Source organism: Leguminivora glycinivorella, chromosome 9 (genome assembly GCF_023078275.1).
Source record: "Leguminivora glycinivorella isolate SPB_JAAS2020 chromosome 9, LegGlyc_1.1, whole genome shotgun sequence".
Lineage (NCBI taxonomy): Eukaryota > Metazoa > Arthropoda > Insecta > Lepidoptera > Tortricidae > Leguminivora > Leguminivora glycinivorella.
The window spans coordinates 9,947,085-9,963,998 of record NC_062979.1 but is presented as its reverse complement, the minus strand read 5'-3'; the positions used below and the strand labels follow the sequence as shown (position 1 = coordinate 9,963,998).

At 36.5% G+C, this 16,914-nt stretch overlaps 1 protein-coding gene across 1 annotated transcript; it reads right to left on the bottom strand.

Annotated features, from left to right (window-relative positions):
- Window positions 1-1,457: 1,457 nt before the first annotated feature.
- On the bottom strand, window positions 1,458-15,233 carry LOC125229739 (organic cation transporter protein-like). Its single transcript, XM_048134667.1, has 4 exons — window positions 14,929-15,233; window positions 6,421-6,829; window positions 3,452-3,859; window positions 1,458-2,253 (listed from the first exon to the last, which is right to left on the bottom strand). Exons 1-4 carry the CDS (start codon window positions 14,981-14,983, stop codon window positions 1,560-1,562), a joined length of 1,566 nt encoding a protein of 521 aa, XP_047990624.1. The 5' UTR covers window positions 14,984-15,233; the 3' UTR covers window positions 1,458-1,559.
- Between the last annotated feature and the right edge of the window lie 1,681 nt (window positions 15,234-16,914).

Sequence of the window (16,914 nt, the reverse complement as noted above, 5' to 3'; positions counted from 1 at the left end):
TTTCATTTATTCAGTATTGCATTGTCATGTGCATAATAGGTGTTACATTATTTAAGACAGTGAGTCATGACACCCTGTAAGGGCACACAATAATACTTAGGTACTTATTATGACAGCGAGTAAACGCGCTTGGGGTATGTGCGTTCCCATTGAGGGTCCACGTTGGAATTTCGAGCTTTTGAATGTGTCAAGTTCTAAATGTCTAAAGTAAAAGTTCTCAAACGATTGTAAATTCAACCAATAATTTGTACAAGTAGACACTCAAAAGTTACATTCGGTTAAAGATGGACCCTCAGTCGTGCAATCGTTACAATGATTCGAGTACTTTTACTAACTCTCAGTCACACCTATATTTTAAATGATACTATTGTTCTCTCTTAATGTGAACTTATCGCGATCGATTGAGGGACCACATTCTGCATGCCATGTTTTCGTATTGAGTTAGTAGAAAGGAGTCACAATCACAATTAATGAAATTAGTTTTACAAATCTTTTACTAAGAGTAGTCATTTACAGTAGTTGTACTTAAATTTGAAGTGGATTATGAAATATGGATACCTGACATGCACGACTGAGGGTCCACCTTTAACCGAATGTAACTTTTGAGTGCCTACTTTTACAAATTATTGGTTGAATTTACAATAGTTTGAGAACTTTTACTAGGGTCCACGTTACTATTTCGAGCTTTTGAATGTGTCAGACACATTCAAAAGCTCGAAATTCTAACGTGGACCCTCAATGGGAACGCACATGCTTGGGGTGGGGCTCGTATATCGTGTAGTCCACATGGCTTATGACCGCGTTCAATGGAGACACGCTACTTGTGGTCGCGATCCTCAGCATTGAGGGAACGAGGAAGAAGAAACAAATAAAATGTGAATATTTTGAATCTTGATCCCATTATCTTGTTATGATCCTTTCGCCTCTCGCAGTTATCGGTCGGACAACAATTTATAAGATATCCTTATCAGCGTAATCATATTTGTAAGGAGTAAGGATCTAAGATAAATACAACATCTCATCCGCTAAAATCATTTTACTGTACAATTATATACCTAATTTGTTTACATCTAGGTCACAGAATATTAGGTTTGTCTACCTATAATTGTGTAACGTAACGTGAGAAATATGTATCTAGTTAGAAAACGACAAGTATCTAATGTTCCACCACACCAACTGGTACAGGCTTGAAGGAAAACAGATAGCAAAATTTCATTTTATCCACAAGAGTACAAAGTAATTTCATACAAATTTTAACTTGATGTTTTAAGCGGGCTGGTAGAATTTATCTATAAATGATGATTGAATTATACCTACATGTATATTGAATAAATTGATGGATTTGATTTAGTTTGATGTTTTATAGTCCGTATTTTGTTCATGTTGGTGTGGTGAAAAATTTAGTGTTTTACTCGGTGGCAAAGTTTGTTTAACCTTCGTGCCTTGAAACCCTCGCAACGCTCAAGGTTTCACTTTTTATTGGAATCTTTCGCTTGCTCGGGTATCAATATTGGCAATTGCGGTTAAACAACAACTTTGCCCCCTTGTAAAACAAATAACTATTTTTTAGCCGGTTTTTTTCCGAATTGTTCGCCTTGTTCTATAGTCACCATTAATTCACAGCCTTTGGTTTCAGGAAGTAAGAAACATACGAAGCCTGCTACGAGGGGCACGATAGCAAACAGCACGGGCGGCACCCACCGGCCGCGGCTGCTCGACTCGATCACGAACGGGGCGATCATAGACCCCACGCGCGCCATCATCGAAGAAAAACCCAGCGCAGCATTCCGCACCACTGTCGGAAACATTTCCGTGCAGTACAAGTACACCACAACGAAAACTATAAAACTAGAAACTACTCCTACACTTGCACAGACTACGGTACCCGGCCCTTCTGGAATCACGGCAAGAATGAAGAGGCAAGCCGCGCAAATGAAATTAAAGATAATCAAAATGGTTTTTCTTCCAATAACTTTCATAAGCGGTATGGAACAGATCGAGCCGAGCATGGTCACGCTGGCGCTGGCGGCGACGTTGATGAAGACGTTCCCACTGAGTTGTCCTACGTACTGCGACACGCCGTAGAAGCAATAGCTGCACGTTAGCCAATTATACGCCATGGCTAAAATATTTTTTCGTATGTTCGGAGTTCGAAAGAGATCTACAATGGTCCCCTTCTTAAGCTGCGTCTTTTGAAGTGCCGCTTGGTATTTTTGAACGTCATATTGTATGTTTGCTGTTGGACGGTTATTTCTGAAAGGAAAAGCATATGTCATATACAGATCGTATTATATTGTATTATTAGCCTAACAGATGTAAACGTTTGCATTGTCCGGTTTTTACAAGTATCTGAGAGTAATAAGTTATCTTAATACGGGTCTATTCGCATACTTTAATACTCTTAATATGATTAGGCATATCGTACCTATATTACGCGTAACTTTAAGAACGCATATCATTATTTCGCATAACTAAATGCCCATAATGTAATTTGTTATAACGATAGTTAGGGATAAATATAAAAGGCATAACGTTGATTAGCATAAATTATAAAATGGTATAAATATGCGACAGAGTTAATTTAACCTAACCTATCCCACTTTTTCAATGTCAGTTTGTTTAAATAGGTATGTGTCACTGTTCTAACCTAACCCAGTTTTCCAATTGCAGTTTGTTTCCGTGTATCGCAATTCTAACCTGTGTAAATTACCAAAAACGTGTCCCATAGAAAAACCTCAGTTTAATTATTTCCAAACAAACGCGGAGGTCGTGGAGTAGGAAAAAAGTGCTGGTGCCCTAGCGGTAAGAGCGTGCGACTTTCAATCTAGAGGTCGCGGGTTCGTGCCAATGAGTTGTTCGGAACTTATATGCGAAATGTTATTTGATATTCGCCAGTCGCTTTTCGGTGAAGGAAAACATCGTGAGGAAACCGGGTTAATCCCAATAAAGCCTAGTTACCCTTCGTATTGGCATGTATACATCCTATAGGATGGCTGTCACTTTCGTAAAACTAGTGCCTACGCCAAATCTTGGGATAAGTTGCCCAGGCTCCCATGAGCTGTGGCAAATGCCGGGATAACACAAGGAGGACGATGAAACGCGGAGCAGGAGCGGCAACCGTAGGAGATCGGTGCGATCTGTCTAATCTGTTTGTTCTTTATTGTGGTAGGTAATGTTAGAACAATTGAAGTGATAGTTATAAGTTAAAATATTATGCAGAGTCATTGATATGCGCAATAAGTATTTATTATTAATGTTACTTAATGTTATGGACAATTATGTTATATACTTACCAAATGCGCATGATAAGTGCGTTTTCACATTATCCGATCCGATATCGGATGTCTGACCGATATTCCATACATTACAGGCACCATCTTGGAATTTTTCCATTGAAATCCTTCTGACATCCGATATCGATCGGATAATGTGAAAACGGGCTAATACTTACACTTTAGCTACATTTTCGATAACTTTGATAGCCTCTTCAGTTCTCTTAACCGCTATCAACCAGCGTGGTGTTTCAGGTAATAGGCAAAGGTACGATAACAGTATTATTGTTGGTATCGAGATGGCCATTTGGAATTTTGAGTAATCCCTGATGAAATAACCGAACACAGGTAACAGCATGTGCCCCATATTGAAGGGTATTTGATACACTGCTGATATAACGTCACGGTACTGGGCGCCCACGAATTCCATAATAATGACGAATCCAATGACCATGGTACCTCCGACGGATATGCCCACTAAGAATCGAAGAACCGTGAACGCCCAGTAGCTGGGGACAAATGCCGCTGTTATGCCCATGGACACTTGTATCACGATTGCCACCAGCAAGGGATACTTTCTCCCGAATCTGAAAGCGGAAAAAAGAGTTAGGAGCAGGTAATGTCACGAGCCCAGCAACGTGATGTCTGTGACCGCAACGCAAGTGTATCAATGAGGCAAAATATAATTTGATGAATACTTAGAAATATCATCTTTTAACGTAAAAATTATATTCTGTCCTACTATTAAAATTGACTTATCAAAAATATTACAGTTAAGCAATGTGTCGCGTCATAGCATTTTTTGTAAGAGCCACTAGTAATAATGATATTGAATGTATAGTCATACTAGTTATGAAAAAAAAGCTGCACTTTTGGATGGAAGCAAGCCGCTTTGCATGGTGATAGTAGACATCATAGTAAACGATTTTTTCCGAGGATATCGAAATTTCATCCCTTAGGAAGCCGAGCGTAGCGAGGTGTTTTATGAAAATTAAAAAAAATCTATCTTTTTATTGTGTAGTCCGATTTTGACAAAACGTATCTCAAATGAAAGGTATTAATTTTTGTAATTAAAAAAAAAATACAAAGAAAAAAATTTTGAAAGAAAAGTAAGAAAAAAATTAAAAAAATTAAATTTACGTCTCGCACTGAATAACTTCAAAGAATGATAGACAAAATGTACAATGTCGATATACGAGTTTTTTTTAATTGAAGACAGATAAATTTTTAGTTGAAAACTGAAGACCGCATCGAAATCAGATTAGCATTTTTTAAGATATTAAGTTGCCAAAGTTGGGGAAGATCGCTTTATATGGCCACTTTGAAATTCCTTTGCCAGAAAGTCAGAAATAATATGTTTTTCTGACACAGAAAAATACATAGTAACAGTACACATCAAAATAAAATTAAAAATTCCGAGGAGATTATAATTGCATCCCTTAGAACGACGAGCGTAGCGAGGTCGGTTACGAAAACCGAAAAAAATCTCATTTTTTTGTACGTCGTCCGATTTTGACAAAACATGTTTCATTTGAAAGGTATTGCTTTATGTAACTTAAAAAAAAATATTGAAAAAAATTGGGAAAAAAATGTAAGATTTTTAAAAAAAAAACCTTAATTTTCGTATCACACTGAATAACCGCAAAAAACGGTAGACACGGTGTATAATTTCGATATATGATTTTTTAAAATTAAAGACAAATAAATGCATGATTATAAACTAAAAACCGAATCGAAATCGAATCAGTAGTTTATAAGATGCAAGTTGTCAAATTTGGCTTAGTTTGTTTATATGGTCGCTTATAAATTCCTTAGGCAGAAAGTCAGAAACATTATATTTTTCTTACAGTTAAAAAAAGTATAGCATAGGTAATAGACATCATAATAAACAATTTTTTTTACGAGGATATGAACCGCTAAAAATTCATCCCTTAGAAAGCCGAGCGTAGCGATGTCTGTTACGAAAAACAAAAAAAAAGGCAGTTTATTATATTTTTTTTTTATTGGATCGTCTTTCTAAGGGTTTCTAAGGAATGAAATTTTTATATGCTTGTAAAAAAATGTTTATAATAATGTCTATTACCTATACATACTTTTAACTGTAAGAAAAATATAATGTTTCTGACTTTCTGGCTAAGGAATTTATAAGCGACCATATAAACAAACTAAGCCAACTTTGACAACTTGCATCTTAAAAACTACTGATTCGATTTCGATTCGGTTTTTAGTTTATAATCATGCATTTATTTGTCTTTAATTTTAAAAAATCATATATCGAAATTATACACCGTGTCTACCGTTTTTTGCGGTTATTCAGTGTGATACGAGAATTAAGGTTTTTTTTTAAAAATTCTTACATTTTTTTTCCAATTTTTTTCAATATTTTTTTTTAAGTTACATAAAGCAATACCTTTCAAATGAAACATGTTTTGTCAAAATCGGACGACGTACAAAAAAATGAGATTTTTTTTTCGGTTTTCGTAACCGACCTCGCTACGCTCGTCGTTCTAAGGGATGAAATTATAATATCCTCGGAATTTTTAATTTAGTTTGATGTGTACTGTTACTATGTATTTTTCTGTGTCAGAAAAACATATTATTTCTGACTTTCTTTCAAAGGAATTTCAAAGTGGCCATATAAAGCGATCTTCCCCAACTTTGGCAACTTGTATCTTAAAAAATGCTAATCTGATTTCGATGCGGTCTTCAGTTTTCAACTAAAAATTTATCTGTCTTCGATTAAAAAAAACTCGTATATCGACATTGTACATTTTGTCTGTCATTCTTTGAAGTTATTCAGTGCGAGACGTAAATTTACTTTTTTTATTTTTTTCTTACTTTTCTTTCAAATTTTTTTCTTTGTATTTTTTTTTAAATTACACAAATCAATACCTTTCATTTGAGATACGTTTTGGCAAAATCGGACGATACAATAAAAAGATAGAATTTTTTTCATTTTCATAAAACACCTCGCTACGCTCGGCTTCCTAAGGGATGAAATTTCGATATCCTCGGAAAAAATCGTTTACTATGATGTCTACTATCACCATGCAAAGCGGCTTGCTTCCATCCAAAAGTGCAGCTTTTGGCCAAAAATTCTCCATAACAAGTATGACTAGTACAATACAATGAACAAATGCAATGTCACCTGTCGGATGCCATTCCAAACAGTACGCTGCCAATCAGCGTGCCCAATTGAAATATCGTCTGTGCGAAACTAGTCAACCATTTCTTGTCACATATCAAGTCCCACTTCATTATTATGGTCCGGGTGAACAGGGATGTGTCATATACTGGATTGGGGCATGGACACGTATTAGCCGCGCCGCCGTCGCGAAGGGACTCGGCATTTTCTGAGCCTGTACCTGCGTTTCCGCCTCCGCCTCCGCCCCCGCCTCCACATGTGTAGCTGACTTTTGGAGCCAGGAACAATATAGCCATTTGGTGGAAAGCGATGGCAAACTTCGTCAACATTATAAGCAGGCATAGAAACAGATGGTATCTACCGAATGCGCCCATTATCCGTTGTATTACATCAAGCTGAGGTTGTTTTGGCGCTTTGGGTAAACAAAGGGAAACCGATTTAATTAGCTACCTATAAGTTTAAGTTTGAGAAACTTTGTATGAAAGTGGGTATATTGCACTGTTGTGGATAAAATGCAATTTTACTATCCGTTTTCGAAGATTCAAGAGAGTTTACCAGTTGGAGTGGTGAGTACTTTTATATCATGTGATTTGAGCTCATCGTATTTAGTTTGCATCTTGGCGATCTTCCAAGAAGGCGAAAGGTAATTTTATGTCAAGCCTGTGGTTACCTCTACGAGGCTGATTCGACTTTTCAAGTTCGTTACACCAATGAACTTCGAAATATTTTATTAAATGTAACGCCATGTCTTGCGTGGGCGACGGTCGCGCGACCGTCGCGTCTCATCGCATCGTCTACTTCCATATCGATAAGGTTTGATTTCGTATACGTCGCATCGCCGTCGCGCGACCATCGCGCGACTGTCGCCCACGCAAGCCACGGCGTAAGACTGAACATATAGAGTGACTATTTAATAACTAGGTAAATTCCCCTCGTCAGGCTTTGGGAGTCGGAAAAGGCCCCTGGTTGTTTTTTTTTTTCAAACGCTGCAAGTATGGAAAGGGTCAAGTATGGAAAACATTTGGTAATTAGATAAGGTCACTGACCGTGAAAAATTTTATTAGAGCCATTTCACACGAAATTATCGCGTAGAATAGGTCTAAATAGGCCTGTTCCTGCTTAGCTGAAGCAGCGACAAACCTTCTCGCATTGTAAATACAATAGTGCGGGGCGTTAACGGATAATTAGTATGAATGTACAGTCCCGTCTGGCAGAAAGCATGAAACTTGGCATGTAGATAGCTTATAGGGTTATAAGAAAAAATAGAAGTAGAAACACGCCGAGGTGTCAATCAATCATAGAGTATATTGAATAGAATGGTAGTGTCAATGTTTCCCCTCTTTCCCCCACTTTTGTATCCCTGTTTTCAGTTTTTTTTATATTTCCATGACAACCGTAATCATTTGTTAATCGTTTCTGAAAAAATCGTTGCACCTTTTCATACAAAAATAACGATTTTATAACAAAATATTTTTTTTTCATGTATTTAATTGTAACAGTTATGGCATTTACAATTAAATCCTGGCAATTATTTCATCAATAAATAAAAAATGGGACAGGTTAGCCCAAAACCCAGTTCTGATGATGGGATCATAGAGAAGTCAAGGGATCTCCTCAAATCTTAAAGGCATAGATATAGTGATTTTTGTGTTTTTAAAAGAACAGCAGCCTTACCACGATCTTTTTAAAAACGATTCAAACGCAGAGCAGTTCAGTTTAGGTGCCTAAACTGAGCGTCTCAATTTGCTACCATGACGTCCAATGTTCAGAGTCGAAACTGAACCGCGTACAAGTGAATGAAAGACCGATATTGTCTCTGGTTCGCAACTGAATCGTTTTGACAAGAAAAGGATGACGCTATAGGAATCGTATAAATCTATCTCGTTTTCCCCTTGTGACGTTTGATCGTTCGAAAACCAGGAACGATTACTAATTTTTAATTTTATTTTATTCTTAAAACTGGAAAAAGAAACATTTAAAATATTTAAATGTAAAATTCACAATAATTACAATGATTTTATGTAAAATATCGTGTCTTTTTGAACAAAACTATAAATAAATGATAAAAATATATATAATGACATTAATGACAGTTCGTTAAAGCTTATGTTTAGAACATCGCGCCCTTGACTAGTAGGTAATTAATAATAAAGTTTTTATTTATGTATTTGAAGTGCTGTGCTCGGCTATAGAACTCGCAGTGTTTGGATGATATTTTAACAAATACGTAAGTCATTAGTATTTATAGGTAGCTCACTCGTGTCTAAATTTAATGTATATCGCTAAGTTATACTAGACTTAGTTGATTCCTTAGCCATCCTAGTTCTAGGCATAGTTAGTCGCAAGTGTTAACATGACTCCTTGCATATTAGTGTGGACGTTTATCGACAAAAAGAGGCCAAACCTTTTTTTTCTTGACCAAAGCATGAAACTTGGCACAGTTGTTCCTTATATCAAAATAAGCCGATTAAGATCGGGAGCCTTCGGGAGCCTCCCCCCTGGGGCTCGGGAGGGGGGGTCAAAGTACCGCTTCACCCGGCTTGCTTTGAAAAATTCTAACATAGCCCGTTTAGTTCATAGGTCATGTTTGGTATCGTTTTCGAGTAAATCAATAACGTAGAATTCATTTTTGGTACTAAAATTATAATTTAATGGTAAATAAAATTAAAAAAAATTAAAAGTTTGAAATTTTCATCTATGATTTACAAATTAAAGTCATCATAAATGTCAAACTGTTTGCTTTTTCTACAAATGAAAAATATGATATGAAAGCCTATTTAATATAGATTATGAATAATATAACTTTTACCCACCTTTACTAACGTTAAGTTTCATAAAAAAAACTTTAAGCCGCGCGGCGTCGGGACGCCGCGAGCGTAATTTTAAAATACCTTTATTTTAAAAAACTCTATTAGAACCCGTTTAGCTATTAGGTCATGTTTAGTATCGTTTTCGAGTAAATTAATAACGTAGAATTTAGTTTTGGTACTAAAATGACCATTTAATGTTAAATGTAATTAAAAAAAAAAAACAATTTTCTGTGAGTTGCAAATTCAAGTTACGATAAATGTCAAACGGGTTGCTTTTTCTATAAATATAAAAATATGATATTAAAGCCTATTCACAAAGGATAGTACGCGTTCACCTACGCGAGCTTAGACTGTGTGCGGGGAACGCGCCTCTTTCATATATTTGATCGCCAGTGTCAGAGGTGTGTTAATGCATAAATAGAAAAAGATTCATTATTATTGACTCTGGTGTCGACAACGGCAACACTCGGGTCGGACCACACGATCTAAAGACCGACTGTACCTGTTATTTATTCATTGTAGTGAATCCTGAAAGAAATTTATATAATAGTATTTTATACAATCGTGATATAATACAAAACTTTTCAGTCGAGTACCATGTGTAGTACGGTACGAGAGTGAAAAGCTTAATTATATCACTATTGTATACAATACTTTTTCTACGAGTCATCATCTTCATCATCAATGGATGGAAATATGTATCACCATTCATGCAAGTTAAAATTAATGTCAATAGAGTCGTTCACCGTTGTATCAACATCGAATTACCTAGCAACCAATTGTTTGTAATAACCGTCTCTGATTGGTCGATAACGCGACAGATAAAAAAAATGTGTTTCAGGTGCAGGAAAATTTGCCAGGTATCGCAAATTAGTATAGAAATTGTACGAAGTTCTATTTTTGAAATTATTATAGTTAACTAAAGTCAATTATAATGAGCTTATTATAATTGAGTCGGAACTGCCATAGAGTATCCAACACTGAAAAGTTAGCACTTATAGTTTAGTCTGTGGTGTCCTAATTGACAGATTACTCATACTCATACTCATAGTATACATTCCCTTCACAGAAACATAGCTGGGTACATATGGAACTGCATAAAGAAGGCTCTACCCTCTTTATGCAGTTGCATCGGTTTTTGCAACCTGATTTACATTTACATCTTGTAACTTCTAAGCATATACTGGCCACTTCAGTGTTGTCTGACCAGTGTGGTACCCATTCGTCTCCTTCTTCCTTCCATCCCCAAGAAGACGGACTTGGCAAATTTTGGTGTGGCACCAACGCCTGACTCCAAACAAGAACGCCCTGAGTCCCATTTCTCAAAACTGAAAGTTACAAGTTACAAGCGGAAGTCTCTTTCCAACTTGTCATATTAGACATTGACAACCAGTTGAAAATTGTAACTTGTAGCTTCGAGAAATGGGCCCCTGGTACACTGTGCGCAGTATATGCTGATCCAAGGCAGCCTCTGAAGGAGGTATGTTCTCCAATTGTCGATCTTTTCTGGTACCTAAAGAGGTAGGTACTTCGACCACTCATTCACCGTTGCGCAACGACTTGGTCTGAAACAATATGTGCATTATCATTTTAGAGTCTACAACTATCAAATTACAACTTTTTGGTGGATCACGTAACCTTCAGTTTTACCCACTTACGTTACGTACCATAGAAAATTATTACAAACTTTAGTAGAATCTGATTTGCCTCTGATATTGCTCCATCTTGTAATAGTTTGACACCTTGAGTGGCCTGGCTAAGCTTCAAAGCCAAAAGAAAACGTTTCTAGATTAGACATAGTATGGGATAGGTACGATAAACGCAGCTTGAAACGATCAACAAGGGAGAAACATGGCCACCCAAGGCTTCAAACTATTACGAGATGGAGCAATATCATAGATAGGCTAATCAGATTCTACTAAAGTTTGTAATTATTTTGTATGATAGGTAAATGTGTAATAGTGAAGGTGATCCACCAAAATGTTGTAATTTGATAGTTGCAGAATCTGTTTAAATAAAATGACAATGCACATATTGTTTCAGATCAAGGGTCCTTACGCAACAGTGAATGAGTGCCGGAAGAACCTCTTTACTAAAAAAGATCGACACTTGGAGAACATAGGCTGCCTTACTTCATAATATACTGCCATTTGTCTAAGACTAAAGGGCTAAAGACATGCCAACCACACCCTTGCTGCCGACGCATTAGGACACCACGGACTCCACTGCCAGTCTATTGCTGGCCGAATTTTGTGACACACTGCACTTAACGATTTAATCCGCAAGGCTCTCGGCACAGCGAACATACCGACAACCCTCGAACCTGTCGGCTTGTCAGCAGCAGACGGAAAGCGGCCTGATGGTTGCTCGCTTTTGCCTTGGTTTCTGGGACGACCCTTGGCGTGGGGCGTGACCTGTGTGGATACCTTGGCTCCGTCCAACGTCTAACGCTCGGCCCAGAAACCAGGGACTGCTGCTGCAAAACGCCCAGTTTAAACGCGCAAATATGCATTTTTTAAAAACAACTACATATTTGCGGCAATTGCATTTGAAATATTTGGACCATGGTCATCAGACACCAAGCATTTCGTGAAGGAAGTTTCCACCAAACTTGTCTGGGTGTTTGGTGACATACGCATAGGCTTTTACATCATATTTTTTATTTAAAGAAAAAGCAAACGGTTGACATTTTTGTTGACTTGAATTTGCAAATTATAGATAATTTTTTTTTTAATTTATTTACCATTAAATTATAATTTTAGACCCAAAAATAAATTCTTTGTTATTAACTTACTCGAAAACTATATCAAACATGACCTAATAGCTAAACCGGGTCTAATAGAGTTTTTAAAATAGAGGTATTTTAAATTTACGCTCGCGGCGTCCCGACGCCGCGCGTCTTAAAGTAATTTTTTTGTGGAACTTAACGTTTGTGAAGGTGGATAAAAGTTATATTTTTTATAATCTATATTAAATAGGCTTTCATATTATATTTTTTATTTATAGAAAAAGCAAACAGTTTGTCATTTATGATGACTTGAATTTGTAAATCATGGATGAAAATTTCAAATTTTTTAATTTTTTTTAATTTTACTTACCATTAAATTATAATTTTAGTACCAAAAATGAATTCTACGTTATTGATTTACTCGAAAACGATATCAAACATGACCTAATAGCTAAACGGGGTCTAATAGAGTTTCTAAAATAAAGGCATTTTAAAATTACGCACGCGGCGTACCGACGCCGCGCGTCTTAAAGTAATTTTTTTGTGGAACTTAACGTTAGTAAAGGTGGATAAAAATTATATTTTTTATAATCTATATTAAATAGGCTATCATGTCATATTTTTTATTTATAGAAAAAGCAAACAGTTTGTCATTTATGATGACTTCAATTTGTAAATCATGGATGAAAATTTCAAATTTTTTAATTTATTTTATTTTATTTACCATTAAATGATAATTTTAGTACTGAAAACGAATTCTACGTTATTGATTTACTCGAAAACGATACCAAACATGACCTATTAACTAAACGGGGTAAGTTAGAATTTTTCAAACCAAGCCGGGTGAAGCGGTACTTTGACCCCCCCTCCCGGGCCCCAGGGGGGAGGCTCCCGAAGGCTCCCGATCTTAATCGGCTTATTTTGATATAAGGAACAACTGTGCCAAGTTTCATGCTTTGGTCAAAAAATTTAAGGTTTTTCAATAAACTCCCCAACTATATCGACTAAAAAAGGATCAGACTTTTTCTCGCTCTTTTTGATTTGCGTTTTTGCGAAAGTTGCGAGATCATAGGGCACTCTAAAAATGTAAAAACGTGTAGTTAGTTGGAATAGTTGGTCCGTAAATATTACTAAACAAAATCATAAAACTTTATATTTTATTATCGAATCGGTAAGGATCGAAAAACCAAAATAATAAACTAATCAGGTGATGAAACTAGCTTTAGTTATATTTTCCATCTCCTACTCCTTATAAAAAACACAAAACTATTTAGTATCGCTAGTGTTACAACAAAGCGATTCAGAATAATGCGGTAAGTGAGTAACTTTTTATGAATCGCTAAATTTGACATTCCTGCGATTCAGTTTAGGCTCAAGTGGCATGTCATGGTACGAAATACACTTGAGATGAGTGAATGAAACGGCTGGGACGCATATCGCTCGCTCGGTCGAAATTTGATCGCAATAACAATGTCGTGGTAGGAAATAGCGACGCAGTTCAGTTTAGGTCCTAAACTGAATCGCGTTAAGAGATCATGGTAAGGCCCCAGCATGCATTTACGTTCAGAACAGTGACATTTGTTGCCGTGGAACTGCTGATGGTGATCAGAACGGAACTCTTCAAATCTGAACGGCACACTTATGACTTTTGTATTTTTATAAGAACATAATGCATTTATGTTCAGAACAGTGAAATTTCGTGCAGTGGAACTGCTGGTGTTCATCAGAACGGAACGGAACGGAGCATGTTGTTCTTATAAAAACACCAAAGTCACTATAAGTGTGCCGTTCAGATTTCAGGAGTTTCATATTGATCGTCATCAGGAGTTCCACTGCACCAAATATCGTTGTTCTGCACGTAAATGCATGATGTTGCCTTTAAGATTTGAGGAGATCCCTTGACTTCTCCAGAATCCTATCATCAGAAGTGGGTTTTGGCTAACCTGTCCTATTTTTTTATTTATTAATGAGATAATTGCCACGATTTAATTGTAAATGCCATAACTGTTACAATTAAATACATAAAAAAACATTATTTTGTTATAAAATCGTTATTTTTGTATGAAAAGGTGCATCGATTTTTTCAGAAACGATTAACACGTCCCTACATTACACGGAAATGATATACGATTTGCCCTAGTCGCTAAGAGCAAGAAGAGGTATTGCGTAGATTTCATCGAGGGAACCGGCCCCTTCCCCTTCTCTTTGTGGGGAGTATTCACGTGCGATTTCATGACAAGCAGCATCGCCACAGGCAAAAGTGCAAAGTCGCTGGCCTTACTTATCCTACTGGTCACCAAACACAAATATGGCAAAGGGAAAATGAGCATAGTTTGAAAATTATAAGTTCTAGCTATATACTTCCAAAGACAATATTGTAGGGAATTTTATAGAGAATATACTTCTCTGAGACGTTATTATTGTAGCTTTTACAGTTTTCATAGAAATATAAAAAAACTGAAAACAGGGATACAAAAGTGGGGGAAGGAGGGGAAACATTGACACCTCGGCGTGTTTCTACTTCTATTTTTTCTTATAACCCTATAAGCTACATACATGCCAAGTTTCATGCTTTCTGCCAGACGGGACTAAAGATCTGGTTAAGAACTCGTACTACAATAACAACCAGTGATAAGCTAGTTAGTTTGCTATTTATTACCGGTCACGCGACCAATTTTGCTACTTAACTGCTGACGTCGAAAGGCAATCTCGAGTATCTATCATGACTATCATGAGTTTTTGACGTTTTCAGAAAACTCGGAAAAATTACGTTTTAAATAACAGCGCCCCCGACCGGTTACTTATTAGAACCACATATAAAATAGAGACGCACCAACGCGATAGGGTTAATCATACTAGTGCGCTGCGCCCGCAGGAGTAGGAGTACCTTTACCTGGGCCAAAGGTCTTTTCAGGCGCGACAAAGGAGTTCAAAGACGCAATGATAAAAACATATAATGAAAGGGAGACGCACCTTTGCTATCACCCAAACCTGATCCCATACGCAGGTTCATCAAATTTCCAAGCATCTTGATGCGGTACCAAAAAATTCAGTTGTAAAAAATCCTAAAAAGTCCAAACTATGGGTTTGCTAAGCAAAGTATTTGACATTGTGTGGACATTGTGAATAATATATTTGACATTGACAATTAGGTACTCCCGACCAGTATTATGTTCCTAGCATAGAAGTAGGATGACAAAGAACTGTCAAATATAGAAAGTCAGACTCCGCTCACACCTCCGCGTTTCTTTCATACATTCCGGCGGCGGCGAGTTAGTGCGTTTTCACATTATCCGATCCGATATCGGATGTTAGACAGATATCCCATACATTACAGGCGCCATCTTGGATTTTTTCTATGGAAATCCTTCCGACATCCGATATCGGATCGGATAATGTGAAAACGGCGTTAGGCCCATAAAGTTTGACGACCTTCTCCCTGCGCTATACAGAGTGTCCCAGAACCACGCCACAATGACACCGGAGGTAGGGCAGCTCAATAGGATCCTAACCAACCTAACATGGCCTCAGTAAAATGTTCACCGTTTTTGAGTAATTTCCAAAATAAGATTTTTTTTTAGAATCGGTTTCCGTTTAACGTTTTTAGTTCTAGCATCCAATTTAAATTCTTTAAACGTTCGTTTTTGGTGTGTATCAAATAATGAATAGTCAATTTAGAAGCTAAAAAAAAAGTTTCTTTGATATGAACCAAATACGAACATATGAAAACCTAGGTCGGACTATGTAATATCGGGGTAATGTAGATAACATTTAAAGATAAGACGATAGAGAGAATAGGACCTTAGGAATCTGCAAGGGTAATATATGCCAGCTATAATAACCCGGTTATTGTACCTAATGGAATATCTATTGTTTTATAGGTCCTCCGCCTAAAAAGGTATTGTCAATTGTTTTACAAGGGGGTAAAACCCGAGCAAGCGAAAGATTCCAATATTGAACCGCGAGCGTAACGAGTGGTTCGGAATATGGAATCTAGAACACTGTGACTTCTGTGAGGCTTTCAAGGTACGTAGGATAAATAAATTTTGACACCAAGTATAATACAATATTTTACAAAAGTATCAAGAGAACCTAAAGGTTATCCAGTTGATGTGGTGAAATATAATAATATCCGACATTGCGCCAAAAACCTATACATTTTACAATAACAAGTAAATATCAGTGTCGTCAAATTATTAAGTCGTATATTGCAATAGTTAATCGTAATGTGTCGGCTCTTCGTTGTACATACGTATATTTTATTTTCTAAACAACACTAATTATTACATTTTGTTAAACTTGAAAATAATCAAAGTTATGATTAAAAAGATATCTGCTTCGATAATTGAGTCGCAAGATTTCACCCGAACATAGTACATATTACATACTCGTATAACTTACTCTTATAAACATCATCATTGTCCATCAACTTGTATAAAAATGTCCCAACGAACGCTTAAAAAATAATATGTCTTCATTGATAACACTTTTTAACAAAATGTTTATCCTATACCATTCGTCTGATCAATAGTCAATACTATAACTAGTTAAATTGTTCACAGGTATGGACTCCACACGCTGTATAATGTATATTATGTATATACTAGTTTTAGCTGCCATACGATAAATAATATTAATGCTTCTTGCCGTCATACATTAGATAGAACATTCATGAATCATTACTAGGCCTAGGTACACATTTATATAAAAAAATGTGAATATTTTGAATCTTGATCCCTTTATCTTGTTATGTTATCCTTTCGCCTCTCGTGGTTATCAGGGTGTCGGTCGGACAACAATTTATAAGACATCTGCGTAATCATATTTGTATGGAGTTATCTAAGATAAATATAAGATCTCATCTTCCGCCAAAATCATTTTACTGTAATAGAATATACAAGGAAATATCTCAACGCGGGGTTAACGTATCCGGTGACCAGAGGGCTGGCAGCTACTTTG

What these genes read in the sequence shown, in the direction of transcription:
- LOC125229739 (XM_048134667.1), bottom strand. Translation starts at nt 14,983, where the DNA reads ATGCTTGGAAATTTGATGAACCTGCGTATGGGATCAGGTTTGGGTGAT. An exon ending in TTTGGAATGGCATCCGACAG is followed by an intron (nt 3,860 to 6,420) that starts GTGACATTGCAT and finishes TTCCGCTTTCAG; the next exon opens with ATTCGGGAGAAAGTATCCCT. An exon ending in ATCGAAAATGTAGCTAAAGT is followed by an intron (nt 2,254 to 3,451) that starts GTAAGTATTAGC and finishes TTTTCCTTTCAG; the next exon opens with AAATAACCGTCCAACAGCAA.